This window comes from Zootoca vivipara, chromosome 3 (genome assembly GCF_963506605.1).
Source record: "Zootoca vivipara chromosome 3, rZooViv1.1, whole genome shotgun sequence".
NCBI lineage: Eukaryota > Metazoa > Chordata > Lepidosauria > Squamata > Lacertidae > Zootoca > Zootoca vivipara.
The window spans coordinates 65,537,217-65,551,594 of record NC_083278.1 but is presented as its reverse complement, the minus strand read 5'-3'; the positions used below and the strand labels follow the sequence as shown (position 1 = coordinate 65,551,594).

Genomic DNA, 14,378 nt, shown 5'->3' with positions numbered 1-14,378 from the left:
TTGCTGCTGACCCCGCATTTTTCAGCGGGAGACTTGGCAGGTATGCAAATGATTTCAGTGTGGATCACAACAATAGAATACATTATTTCATAACTTTTGCTGATCCAATGACCGATTTGAGGTGTTGAAAAAAGCAAAATGGACAATAACACATTACATTAAACGTTGATGACCAGACATCCACTCACACACTAAGACTTCCACCTGCAGCCCCCTGCACCCCTCTGGATGTGCTCTGGAGGGTCCCCCAATCATCTGCAGATTTGGGGGCCACAGGGTGGAGTGGAAAGGGGAGTCCCATTGCCCAAGTGGAAGCACATTCTGCAGGCACCTTTGGATGCAATATTCCTAAATCTCATGGAAGCACTAAGATTCCCAGGTAGAACAGATTTTCTTGGGCCAGGAGACTTTTGCAACTATTGTTAAAAGTTGTAAAAACAAAAAAAGCACGGGACTGAGTGAGGGAGAAACTTTCGGAATAACATCGGGACATCAGCTCCGCACAAGGCATGACAGATAGCAGCAACAACCAGTAAAGATAGACATAATATTTTACAAGGACAGGAAGAAACAACATGGGCAGAACAAATGGTATACACACGAAAAACAAGGATACAGTAGGAGATCTTCACTTGTAGACTTATAAATCATTAAATGTGTCAATATGAGTAGAAGTTATAAATATTGCAACTGTTGTATAAGGGATTACTATTATGACTGGAACATAATTGAAAGCAATAAGATTTTGGAATGCAGAAATAAAGTAAATCATCAACCCATCAATTCTAGAATGCAGGGAGCCACCTAAATTATGCAATTTGGTATTTGAATGATTGATACTGGGAATTGCATTGTAATTTGGCATTGATATAATGAGGCTATTATTGGATTATTGTAATTGAAAACTAATAAAATTATTAAAAAAAGAACAGATTTGTGAGAAATCTGGAAACACTTTATTTGTTTGTGTGTTTGTTTCATACACAAACAGTAATTGTTCCCACCAATGAAAATACATGTAATATCCCCGAAATTAAAAAAAGAGAAAAGAAAGAATAATAATATTAATACCTCATGTGAGTTCCCTCCTCCAATACTCATCATCCCTTAAACATTAAATTCTTATTTACATTGCATCTTATACATCTCATCTTTAATGTTCTGAATATATTAGTTTTTCCTATGTCTACTTTACAAACTTTAGTTTAAACATACCAACATGTTTTCCTTAGAACAGTGTTTACTCATATACTCTTCAAAACATTGCCATTCTAGCCTTAGTTTCTAGTTTGTCTGATATCTTATGGCTGCTGTTAATTTCACCATTTCTATAAATTCAGATAGTTTGAAAATCCAGTATTCCTTTGTGGGAATAGAATTTCCTTTTCAATTCTTTACAAGTAAGCACCTGGCTGCTGCTGCTGCATATAAAAAATATTCTTTTCTTATCTTGTGGGATGTCCCTTCCAATTAGACCTAATAGGTATGCCTCTGGCTTTTTAACTATAGAAATTTTAAGCATCTTTTTTAATTCCTCATGGATACATCCCCAGTATTTTTAAACTTTCTCACAGCCCCACCAAACATGCATCTGGAAACACTTTTATTAGTAGTAGAGACAGTAGTAGTAGTTAGTTGTTTGTTATGAAAAAAAATGTTGTTCTCCCATCTATCCATAGATCAATTATCATGCTACTCAGATTGTTCTTCACAACTAGAGTTCCAGGTAGCTATTGTGTGTGATACCTTTAATTTTAAAACTCCACTACAGGCAACTCCCCATTTGTGTGCATCCAAGTCCCATGTGAGCACTGACAAATACACAGTTTTCTGTGCCAAAAGGGGCCAAATACTATCAACTGTGTAGCTAAAATATAGCAGGATAATTGATATAGAACTGGATGAGTGGAATGCCTGAGGAAAAAAAACATTCCAGATCCTTGAATATCCTAGAAGCCTATAACTGTAACTTTTGGAAAATCTATGTCTATAGGTACTTTTGTACTAAACTTTTTATCTGATATTGACATGACCCACTCACTCATTTATTCCTGATAACACAGACTACTGCATTCCCCTGCAGTTATTCTCTCAAACTACTGCATTACTGCATTTATTACCAGGTGTCACACTAAGTTTTGAAAGTGCTATAAGAATTTTTTGGAGCTCTTGTCCTAATTCAAATCACAACTTGTAACAATTGTAGAACACTCTTTTCACAGCATTTCTAAACACATAGTTTAGGATTGTGCTTTGTGACATGTCTCATCATATGTAGTATTATGACCTTCTGAGAAAAGAGGAAAAATGAGAAGGATTTCCTCACTTAAATTCTGCACCTAATCTGTCTAAGATTTCAAGAGGAAAGGCAAAAACAAAAAATGAAGCAACATTGACAAATCATTTGTAAATTTGCCTTTTTTCCACATGGGACAGCAGCTACAATAGTGTTATAGGAGAAAGGAATGTGCAGATGTACCAATAGTGGTTAGTGGGGATATATTTTTTACCTCCTGGAACAGAAGCAGCAATTGCAACAAACTTATTTGTTTACACCTTGAAGCATCCCAAACTTATAATTATCTAGAGAGTAATTCATCTTATTGATTTATTAAATTTATATCCCATCCTTCCTCCCAAAGGAACCCAGGGTGGTAAACCAGCCAGATGGGCAGGGTATAAATGTTGTTGTTGTTGTTGTTGTTGTTGTTGTTGTTGTTGTTGTTGTTATCTTCTTCTTAAAAACAATTCCAATAAAGATGCAGGCTGCGAAAAGCTTGCAACATAAAAGGCCGGTTGAAAGAGGAAGGTCATCAGTAGGAACCAAAAAAAGACAACAGAGACTATGCCTGTCCAAGTCATGATTTCTTTTTAAAAAAATCAATTATCACTTGCAGACAACAGCTTCCAAGGTAACTACATCCCTACTGACTTCCAACTCTCATTCAGCATGAATAGGGCTCACTGGCAGAAGGTGACATTAACTATGCACTGTTCTGCTAACTTTCAGTACTGAACGAATTACTGTGGTATCACACAGAATGGGAGAAAGCTCCAAGCCAGCAATCAATCAAACTGTAGTTTTGTGTGTTTGTGTGTGTCTGTCCTGAAGAACAAAAAGGAGCAAAATATTCTGAGACTACTATGACTGTGTGATAGTTTAACTTCAACTTGTTAACATTCTGATTTGGTACATAACTGTTGTAGATCAGCCTCAGTTGGGCCAAGCATCTGTAAGTTAGCCCACTACTGCCTTTTAATTATTCCATTCTGCATAAAGACCTGTGTAACAGTCAAAAATCTAATCATACTTGACCAACTCATACTTGGCATAATTAGACAGGTCTTATAATAAAAAGCTCATTCCCACCTAATTCTGCCACAAATGTCTCAGACCTAATAACAAAATTCCACACAAGAAATAGCAAAGAATGAATAACCAGTTGCTAAAAAGGAGTTATAGTTATTGTTGTTTCCTTAAAGTAAAGGGTAAAGGGGCCCCTGACCATTAGGTACAGTCGTGTCCGACTCTGGGGTTGCGGCGCTCATCTCGCTGTATAGGCTGCAGACAGCTTCCGGGTCATGTGGCCAGCATGACAAAGCTGCTTCTGGTGAACCAGAGCAGCGCAGGGAAACACCGTTTACCTTCCCGCCGGAGCGGTCCCTATTTATCTACTTGCACTTTGATGTGCTAGGTGGGCAGGAGCTGGGACGGAGCAACGGGAGCTCACCCCGTTGCAGGGATTCGAACCGCCAACCTTCTGATCAGCAAGCCCTAGACTCTGTGGTTTAACCCACAGCACCACCTGGGTCAACTGACCAAAAAAGAAGGTCACTTATCTTACATCTCTGTTTTATTGTCCATTAATGGCTCAAAAGTGTCCGGACTGCCGAAAGGTGGGAGCACCATTGCCAATGGTCAGAATATGCAGAATCCTAGGCTTCAGTAGAATTCAATGAATTCAGTATGACTTATGGATAGGTACGTATTGGATCACACTGTTAAATATTAACAATTGAATACTGAGGAAACAAGTTGTGAAAAGGCATGCTTACTGGAAGGCTAAGCAGCATAACTGTTTATTGCTGCTCCCGTTCCCCTGAAGGTCACAACCTCATCTCCAATCTCTTAAGTATGATAGTGCTTTCTCAGATGTGCATATATCCAACTGAGTTCTGCCTTGCTTTTTCCAATTCACTGTTCAAATTATGCAGAGAGACAAAGCAGAGTCCACAAATAGTAAACCTGCAATGCTGCTCCAGATGGCATTGAAATTAAGTGAACAGAAAAGAATGTAGGGTACATGTGAACTGACTAAGAGTCATGCAATGAGAGTGATAGAAAAAGTGTCCCCAAATCTCCTTACAAATCTTGTAAGTCTGCCACTTGCATGTATTTGTTGACAGATGTCAAACTTATACACATGTGCCACACATACATTTCTTAAATGATGTTGTTTGTATGTGACAGTTTCACAATGTGAAACATGAAGTTTTCCACTGGACTTCATCGACCATTTGAAGTTACATACTATATATGTAGCATAAAGTTACACAAGCAACATGCTACATACAAATTGAAATGAATAAATGCCCTCAAGCTGTTGTGATAATGGACTAAAAATCCAGCAGTTTATATAAATCCACAAATGGCAGGTCATTGATGTCCAGACAGTTTCCTAGAATGCTTAAAGGTACTGTTCCTCTGCTAAAGTTCAATAAGAAATTAATATCAGATTATAATATCAGATAAAATGCTGGAGAATACATCAATGAAGAAAAAGGTTTTCCAGCTTCTAAAAATGTACAATTTAAAATGATGTTTATAGTATTTGCTTCCAAATAATGTTGTTTCCAAATCACTGTGAAATTGCTGAACTCTTAAGACCTACCGTATCTCAAATATTCTTTTCCTGTATTATGTAATTAACAGACTACTCTAACAGTAACTATTGACAGCACACTAAAAGAACCTGGGATATCAGAAACACAGAGTAGGTAACAATTTATCCACAAAATAAAAAAGAATGCAATATCAAACTGAGGGTGGTTGCTCCAGTCTTTCATTCTCCATTTTTCTTTTCTGTCTTTTTGAAAGGTGGAAGGTATTTTGTGTTGTTTTAACAATAATTCCAAGAACTGGAATTCCAGAGGATCCAAAAACAACTGAAGTAATTTGTCTGTCAGGTGCCTTTAAAATGAGAGTCACCTCAGAGGCCTCTGCACAGGTTTCCAGACTGACTCCTCACTTCCTGATGCCAGTGTCACTTCCAGATTGTGAGCAGTATGCAAAAAAAACAAAAAACAAAAAAACCCCTCACACTGCCTTCCTGAATTTATGAATGCTCTTAAAAAGACCACTACTGTAGCAAAAGGTACGCTCTATGCTTTCCCTGCTGGTCACTGAAATATCATTTCTGGCAATCATATTTGAGGACTCCTGAGCTAAAACTACATGCATGCCTGCTCAGAAGTCCACTAAATGCAATAGTTCCAAGGAAAAGTGACTGCAATCCTATACATAGTTACTTGGGAGTAAATCTCATTGAACTCATTGGTGCTTGCTTCTGAGATGATATATACAGGATTGCATTGATACTACATGTGAAGAAATATGAACACTTGAAATCATTTTAACTATTATTTTAAATTATTTCAACTATTATTAACATTATAAGCACCAGAACATATAAAACATTTTACACCGATGTCTTCAAAGAATATATTTCTATGGTATTTAATTTCTGTCCTATGTAAATTTTTATTTATGGTAGTCTAATTCAAATCATACTTTTCTGTAAGTCCCACTGTTTTCGTTGCAAAATCTATACTGCAACTGCAGCTTTTTAGCCCATTCCTATGCTTGTTGACTCAGATGTAAATTCCACTGGGTTCCATAGGGTTTACTCCCAAATTATCGTCACAGGATTGCAGCCTTGCCATACAAGGTACCATGAATGCACTCTTTCAATATATTCTATCATGCAATACTATCATATTCATAGATGTAGGTTTGTTTTGAAAACTAAATATACATACTGGTTTTAAAAGCTGGGGTTTTGTTGGGAAAAGTACACCTTGCAGTATCATGCAGTACTGTCATATTCATAGATGTAGGTTTGTTTTGGAAATGGAATACTGTACACATACTGTGCTGGTTTTAAAAGCTGTACTCTATTGAATAAAGTACATCCTCACACTGTGCATAGTTAAAACTACAGAATTCACTCCCACAGGAGACAGTGATGGCTACCAACTTGGGATGGCTTTAAGAGAGGATTAGACAAATTCATAAAATAGGACTACCGACAGCTACTAGCCACAATGGCCGTGTTCCACCTTCACTGCTGGAGGCAGTATGCCTCTGAATACCAGTGGGTCAGAGTGCTCTTGCACTCAGGTCCTGCTTGTGTGCTTCCCACAGGCATTTGGTTGGCCACGGTGAGAACAAGATGTTGGACTAGATGGGCCATTGGCCTGATCCAGCAGCTCTTCTTATGCTGGTATAGCAGTTCTGAACTTTAGCCCCTGGTTGGTAAGCAACAATGTGTTTGGTTTCTTCTTTCTACTTATTTCCCTTGAAAAGCATGTACTTTTTAACAGTAGTACATCACTTTTCTAAATAAAGCTGCATGCTATTTGTACAACTGGAGTTTTAAGATAATACAGCTTTATTGTGAAAAACTGATTTTATTCAAGGACACGTGACTGTGCAGGTTCTCAGCAACCAGTGTTTCCTTTCTTTCCAGACCAAATATTTTTTAAAATTAAGCGACATAAAACACCAACGTGCATACAAAAAAGACCTTCAGTTTCATTAGCAAGGTGGCTTTTTTTTTACAGGCTAATGACTTCTACTGTAACCATCTGACCACCTGCCCCTTCTATTTGGCATAATAATATACTGCACACGGCGTGTCAAACCCATTCGGTACCCTCCTGAGCAGAGGGGGGATGTTGTGCATGTGATGCTTGTTGCTTTAACAGGCTAACGGAGATGCAGACTTTTATCAGGCCTCTTCCACCATCTGCAGTGTTGCTGTCTCGATATCCCAAAACATAACCTACAAAAGCAAAGGCTGGTACAGCGGGTTTTAGTTCTGACTGCAGCAGAGCTAGACGAGCATCATGGAGGGAAGGGGGAGGGCGGCGGCGGCGGCTTATTAACCTTCCCCCCTCCCCGCCATAATATAGGCAGTCACGATGGAGGGGGCGGCGACACACGGAAGGTGCTCGGGCAGTATTTAAACAAGGACGGGCAGGCAGCATTTCAACGGGGCAGAGAGAGAGAAGGTGAAAGGGAGCAGGGAGGGCAGGAGAACACGGACCAGAAAGGGAAAGCAGCCGGTTTCTTATTTTCACCTCTAATTCCCTCCCTCCCCTCGCCTGTATTTCATCGTTTATAGGAACCACCCCACCTCCAGACTAAGGAAGAGAGCGCCCCCCGCCCTCTCCCTCTTCTTCCTCCTCCCTCCATCGCACCGAAGGCCTCTCCTTTCCTCGTCTCTCTCGGGAGGGGAGAGGCCACACGGCGACTCCCCGCCCGCCCCTGGGCCTGCCCCCGCCGACCAGAAGCGGGGCCCCTGCCGCCGCCCTCCGCCCGCCCCTGGGCACAGACCTCGCTGTTGAAGGCTTTCACGGCCTCCATGTTGTGGCGGAGGGAAGAGGCTGGCGACGAGCTGAGCGGGAGGGGGGACGGCTCTGCTCCCTGCTGTGGCGGCGGCGGCCGGTTTCCTTCAGAGGCCTTCAGGCCTTGTCGCCATGGCGGCGGCGGAGGGGTGGCGGGCGGGCAGTCGGGTAAGGGAAAGGGGCTCCTCCCTTGCTCCGCTGGGCCGCCCCAGGGCAGGCTCCGCTGGCGCTGCAGGGACAAACACGCAATAGCTGCGGCGCGGGCACCAATATGGCGGCCGGGAGGGCTCTTCGCTCGCTTGCAGCAGCAGCAGCAGCAGCGCAGTTCTCTCTCCGAGAGCAGCCGAGATGCCGGCCAGAGCGGCCCCTAGCGGGCGACCGAAACGCCGGGCAGACAGCCGAGAGGAACGGCGGGACACCAGAGAAAGCGAGAGACGTAGAGCGGCGTCCCGAGTTCCGCCACCTCCCCCCCCTTGGCGGACTACAGACAGCTAGGGTTAAGGACGAGCTCCCCTCGCAGGGAAGTAGGAGGTAGTGCAGCTTGGTGGGCGGCGGCGGCAGAAAGAACGCAGCTCTGGGTGCAGAGGCGCGCGCAGAATATCCCTGTTTTGGTAGCAAGAGATGCGAGGGGACAAGAGAGCTGCCACCGCCAGCCGCGTTACTGGATCATGCGCCGTTTTGCTCTCTTTCCCACCCTCCTCTCAGAAGTCCCATCGAGCTGAATTCAAGATGGATTCCGCACCCAAGGGGGGGGGGGAGGAGAGCGTTGCAGACTGAGGCTGCAATCCTGAATGCGCTTACTCGGGAGTAAGGGTCACTGGAGGCAATGGTATTCACTTCTGCATAAGCACACATAGGATTGCTCTTTCAGCAATATCCTTACCGGATATGCCGTTACAATGTAGCTGTTCTAAACCTGCTCTTAACAATGTTTATGAAACTGACCATTTTTGCAGTGCAGGTACATGTATTCTCAAGAATTAAGTCCTGCGTTTAACAAGACTTACTCCTGGGTAACTGGCACCGTAAATTGGATTTGCAGCCATAGTTAAATTGTAGGTTTGTCTGAATTATACAATCTTGAATAGTTACAACAGAAAACTGTAGACACTCTTCTACACAGAGTATTCAGTAAGAACAAAAACACAGGAAGCAACAAAAATGCATTTTTTAAAACAACCAAAAGGCAGCCATCCTTTTTGTCAAGCTCATTTGACAAATGATTGGTTGATGTTTTCTCTGAAAGAGTCGGCGATTGTGTTATAGCTGGAGGTCTTCCTTGGGTGCTTTGAATGGAAAAAGCCACCAGAGCTGGGAGGGCGACCACCTCCCTCCTCCCAAGCTACATGTGTTCAAAGGAGCAGCATCTGGGGAGACAGAGTTGGACAGAACTGAACTGCTGCTGGACTCCTAAGGGCACCAAGTACCAGGTGCCTGATGTTGGGTTTGTCAAGGGTGTGTATGCTGCTTGCCTTCAACCCATAGCTGCCAAGTTTTCCCTTTTCTCGCGAGGAAGCCTATTCAGCATAAGGGAAAATCCCTTAAAATAAGGGATAACTTGGCAGCTATGCTTCAACCTGCTGTGAGCATAAGAACAACACTGTTAGCTCAGACCAATGGCCAGCACTAGTGGCTAACATGGGAAACCCACAAGCACAACCTGAGTGCCACAATGGTCTCCCCACATATAATTCCCAGCCACTGGCATTCAGAGGCTTACTGCCTCTGACAGTGGAGGGTACAGCCCAAACCCATCATGGCTTGTAGCCACTGATAGCCTTATCGTTCATGAATTTGTCTAAGCCCTTTTTAAAAGCTACCCAAGTTGGTACGTAGCTATCACTGCTTCTTGTCAGAGTGAAATTCATAGCTCAGCTGTGTGCTTTGTGAAGGAATAGTTTCCTTTTTGTTTGTCCTGAATCTCTTCCAACATTCAGCTTCCTTGGATGTCCATGAGTTTTAGTATTATGAGAAAGGGACAATGTGGGCAACTACCCCCAACTTTCCCAATCCACATTCTCCACACCAGGCACAATTTTATGCAACTCTGTTTGTGCTAATGTGTGTGCAGATTAAATGATAAAGAGGATAGCAACTTTCAAGTGCAGCTGGGAAAATATGCTGGATATCCAATTTCTAATATTAATGAGCAATCAAGAGTCAGACATGACTAAACAACAACAGAAGATACAGTACCCCTGGTACTTAATACCTTATTGATTAATGCTTTTAATAATGACCTCAGAATAACAAAGCTATGACATTTTTAATAGCTTAGCTATTAGTCATGAATAAAATGTAATAGCATTACATAAGTTGAAGTTTTTTGTTTTTTGTTTAGTCCTTTATTAACTGATTTTGGATTTCTGGACTGTAATTATTTTTCTTTGAGTTTTGTAATGGCCAACACAGCTAAATAACACAAACTGAAATGTTTACATGATTTTTGGCACATTTGGTGGAATTGTAATTAAAGCATTCTGGTGAAAGATGCTTTTTATATAGTTCCATTTACAATTCATACTCAGAATAGGCCCACTGAAACCAACAGACATGACTAATGTAGGTCCATTAATTTCAATGGGTCTGTTCTGAGTTGAACTTAGTTGGATACAACCTCTAATCTTTTGGAACTGATACTGCCTGGGCATTTTGAGTACAAAGAAATGATGTGAATCAACATTAAAAGAATAGCAAGCAAAGATGTGGAAAATAACTGAAACGTGTGCTGTTTGCCATCTAAGAAGTGGTAAATGGCAAACAACTTTAAAACATTTGGGTTGTATTGAATGCATGGTTACATATACTGTAGATTGGATAGAGTTTAAATATCAACAGAGTCTATGTTTGATATGACTATCATTTGTGTACATATTTATTCTGTATTTTGAATCTGTACATTTGTATTCATTGTACACTGGTAATTATTTTTAAAAGAACAAAGAGAAATGGGAGCAGAACAGTTTGTGTCAGTTTTCAGTGGTGGCTGGTAACATTTTGACTTGGTAAGGCTGAATTGATACCGTAGCAGTATTCCTAATATCCAAAATTCACATGGTTTTGTACCCCAGAAGCACTTGGGAGGGGGCTTTTTACCATAGCGATACTATTGGCTTAGGAGTGACTGAGTGCTGCAGAATGTTGATTGGCCAGAGCAGGAGATTGACAGAAATGTTTCCAGAGCTCTGAGTTCAAAGGGAAGAATGACATTGTACCACATGTGGGACAGGAAAGAGTGCATTGTTTTGAAATTTGGGAGGTGAAGAGCAAAGAGCTTTCACTGCCAGCTTTAGTGGTCTAGTTATATAGAAACTTCATTCGGATACATTTTTTGAAGCTGGCAAACATTTTCTTATTTACAAATTCTGTTTCTATGAAGGTTGACTGTAAAGATGATGTCAGTCTGCTACACATTTACAGTGTGTCTCAAATTAGCAAGGACCTGGGATCTAAGCAAACATGGATGTTCGCTGCAGAGTGTTAGGAAGTATCACAGAATCATAGGGCTCACTCTGTAGTATTGAAACAACTGGTGTAGAGGCTTCCTCCTGGCTCTGTGAGCTGCAAGTGAGAAAATAGTGCCCGTGTGATAAGAGCATTAGAATTCTCAGCTGTTCTTTCAACTGTGTACATGCTTTTAGACTACTAACTACTATGACTTTTAACTGGCCAGGTGAGTTGTGGGTAAGCTACCAGATGCAAAACAGCACAAATGATGGTGTTGCCCTGATGAGCTGCTTCCTCAGCTCCACAGCACATAGGATCAGATGTGTACGGTTTTCCATAAGGAAGGAGTTTATATTACTGCCAGCTCAAGACTGGCATAAAATCACCACTCGTGTCCTGGTCCACCAGCTGCCACCACAATTGCATCATTGGGTCTTTCCCCATACATAGCACAGTAGCACAGCTTGTACTGCTGCCTTTTAATAGGAAAAGGGTAGTGGAATAAGGCAAGTATATGGTGCTTGTATTGCAATATGTTTCTTTTAGTAGCTAAAAATAATTCGTAGGGTTTTGCTTGCTCCAATAATTGTGGCCCAGAACTGAGAGTGATTCCAACTAATCAGAATGTTTCCATTGTGTTGCCCATTTAATAAGTGGTTTTAGAGCTGTTGTGGTATCAGTGGTACGGGGGCTTTCAAGTTTGATTACTGAGCTCAGCAAAGAGCTCACTAAAGCTGCAATTTTTAGCATACTAGGGAGAAATCCCTATTGGACACAGTGGAATTTACTTGCCGATCAGAAGGTCGGCGGTTCGAATCCCTGTGACGGAGTGAGCTCCCTTTGCACGGTCCCTGCTTCTGCCCACCTAGCAGTTCGAAAGCACATCAAAGTGCAAGTAGATAAATAGGTACCACTCTGGTGGGAAGGTAAATGGCATTTCCGTGTGCTACTCTGCTTTTGCCAGAAGCGGCTTAGTCATGCTGGCCACATGACCTGGAAGCTGTCTGCGGACAAACGCCGGCTCCCTCGGCCTATAGAGCAAGATGAGTGCCGCAACCCCAGAGTTGTCTGTGACTGGACGGTCAGGGGGTCCCTTTACCTTTAAGCACAAATAGGATTCCATTGTAGATGCAGCAGGCAAGCTGCTTGCAGCTCTTTCTCCATGGGTGTTAGGAGAAGAAGCCTTGACTGGGTTGCTGAAAGGGTTACTGACAAGATATGCAAAACACTTTGAAGGTGCTTGCAGCAATACAGGAATATGAAGTGGTTAATTTTAGAATCCTTGCCAGACACCGCTGTAAGAGGTGGTGATGAAGACAATGCAGAAAACAGTCCTAAATGGTTCACTGTGAGGACAACAGCACCATCTAGTGGGCAATCCTGTGGGTAACGAAGAAAACCTGTACCTGTTTTTAACTCATATTTATTTAAATCCTTCTCAAGGTTAACGGAAGGGCTGCGTCTAAAGGAATGAGTGGCACTCACTAACAACCAAATTCAGAGCCTAACTTTTATACATTTGTTTATTACATTTCTCACCTGCCTTTCTTCCCAAAGGACCCCATGTCAGCAAAAAGATCAGCCTTAAAAGAATACGGGGTGTGGAGCATATGTAAAAACAATCATATAAGAGACAGGTTTGCGGAATAGGGAACCCGTCCCCATTCAGATGCTGCTGAACTGTCAAATTCCATCAGCTGGCCATCCTGCATAACTACTGGTCAGAAATGATGGGAGGCAGCAGCTTCTGGGGAACCGCCCCTTCCCCATCTCTGCAATAGATAACCATCAATGTCAGCTTTTTAAGATGGAAATGTTCTCCTGTTCCTTTTGAGAGAAGACCACATCTGCCACCAGTGGCTCTGGTACTTTTGCTCTACAGTGGTACCTCTGGTTACGAACGCTTCAGGTTACGAGCTCCGCTAACCCGGAAGTAGCTGCTCCTGGTTGCGAACTTTGCCCCAGGATGTGAATGGAAATCGCGTGTCGGAGGCGCGCGTGCAGCGTGAGGCCCCATTAGCGAAAGCGCACCTCGGGATAAGAACGGTTTCAGCTTAAGAATGGACCTCCAGAACAAATTAGGTTTGTAACCAGAGGTACCACTGTATTTATCAGCATCATGGTGTTCAAAGTTCTGGTTTTGGCATTTTAAAGTCCTAAATAACTTGGGACTGTGTTACCTAAAGGACAATCTCACCCCATATATCTCTGCCCAGAAACTGCTCTCCTCAGATGGGGACACTGTTAAGGGTATGGAATGCCCCAAGGTATGCTTAGAATGTATTAGAAACAGTTTGTAGCATTGCAGCTGCAGGCTTATGGAATCAATTACCAAGTGAAATAATACAAGCATGTAGCTTTCCTTGAAATCTGACTTGGGTCATCTTATGGAATAGTAACTGTGTGGCCTCAGCCTTGTTGATGGTCCCTCCCGCACCCAGTCCCATGCCACACCACTTCTGAGTTTTATTCTCATCTTCTGCACTTATTTGTGGGATTTGTGTGATGTTATGTTGCTGGAAAGGTTTTATATTCATAAAACGGATGAAAAATTTTGTGCACAACTGACTGGCCTAACAACAACAACAACAACAACAACAACAATGTATTATTAGTATTATTTATACCCTGCCTATCCGGCTGGGTTTTCCCAGCCACTCTGGGCGGCTCCCAACAGAATATTAAAAACACGGCAAAACGCAACGCAGAGTGGAAATAGAGAAAGATAAAAGAACACTGCTTATGTATGGAACGGTGGCGGGAAGAATTATAATTGCAAGGAACTGGAAAAACAAAAATGTACCCACAATAGCGGATTGGAGAATGCTAATGGTAGAATATATGCAGCTAGCAAAAATGACAGGCAAAATGAGAGGGCTGATGAAACAAAATGTCTGTAGGGAATGGGAAGTATTTGAAGAATATTTAAAAAATAATAATGTAATAAGAACTCCATTGGCAAATCTAGACTGAGCCTGACTAATTATTATATGAAATGACAAAGATGATAGAGACTATGAATAAAATAAGGAAAAAGGTAACTAAGATAAATAACTGTGCGGAAGTACCCAGTTAATATATAATGCGGCAAGTATAATTGGAGGTCAAAGGAAAGTAGAAATAATGTAAATAGTAGAAAGAGAAATGTGTTTGTATTAATATGGGTGTTTGAATCTGTATGTTTTGTGATTGTATCTGTGTATGCATGTTTACTTTACTCTTTTCTTATCTTTTCCGTTTTTCCTTGATTGCTTTTTTGCTTTTTTGTAAATCTTCATTTTAATCATTTTAATCAATACTTT

At 41.8% G+C, this 14,378-nt stretch overlaps 1 protein-coding gene across 3 annotated transcripts in view; it reads right to left on the bottom strand.

Moving 5' to 3' along the window:
- Window positions 1-8,039, bottom strand: part of SCAF8 (SR-related CTD associated factor 8) — a 70,308-nt gene extending 62,269 nt beyond the window's left edge. For 2 of the 3 annotated variants that reach the window (XM_035108674.2, XM_035108672.2), the window contains exon 1: window positions 7,619-8,039. In XM_035108674.2, the coding sequence (XP_034964565.2) occupies window positions 7,619-7,648 (30 nt within the window). In that variant the 5' untranslated portion in view covers window positions 7,649-8,039. The remainder of the gene's footprint in view (window positions 1-7,618) is intronic. The other variant, XM_035108675.2, reaches the window with a different exon arrangement.
- Between the last annotated feature and the right edge of the window lie 6,339 nt (window positions 8,040-14,378).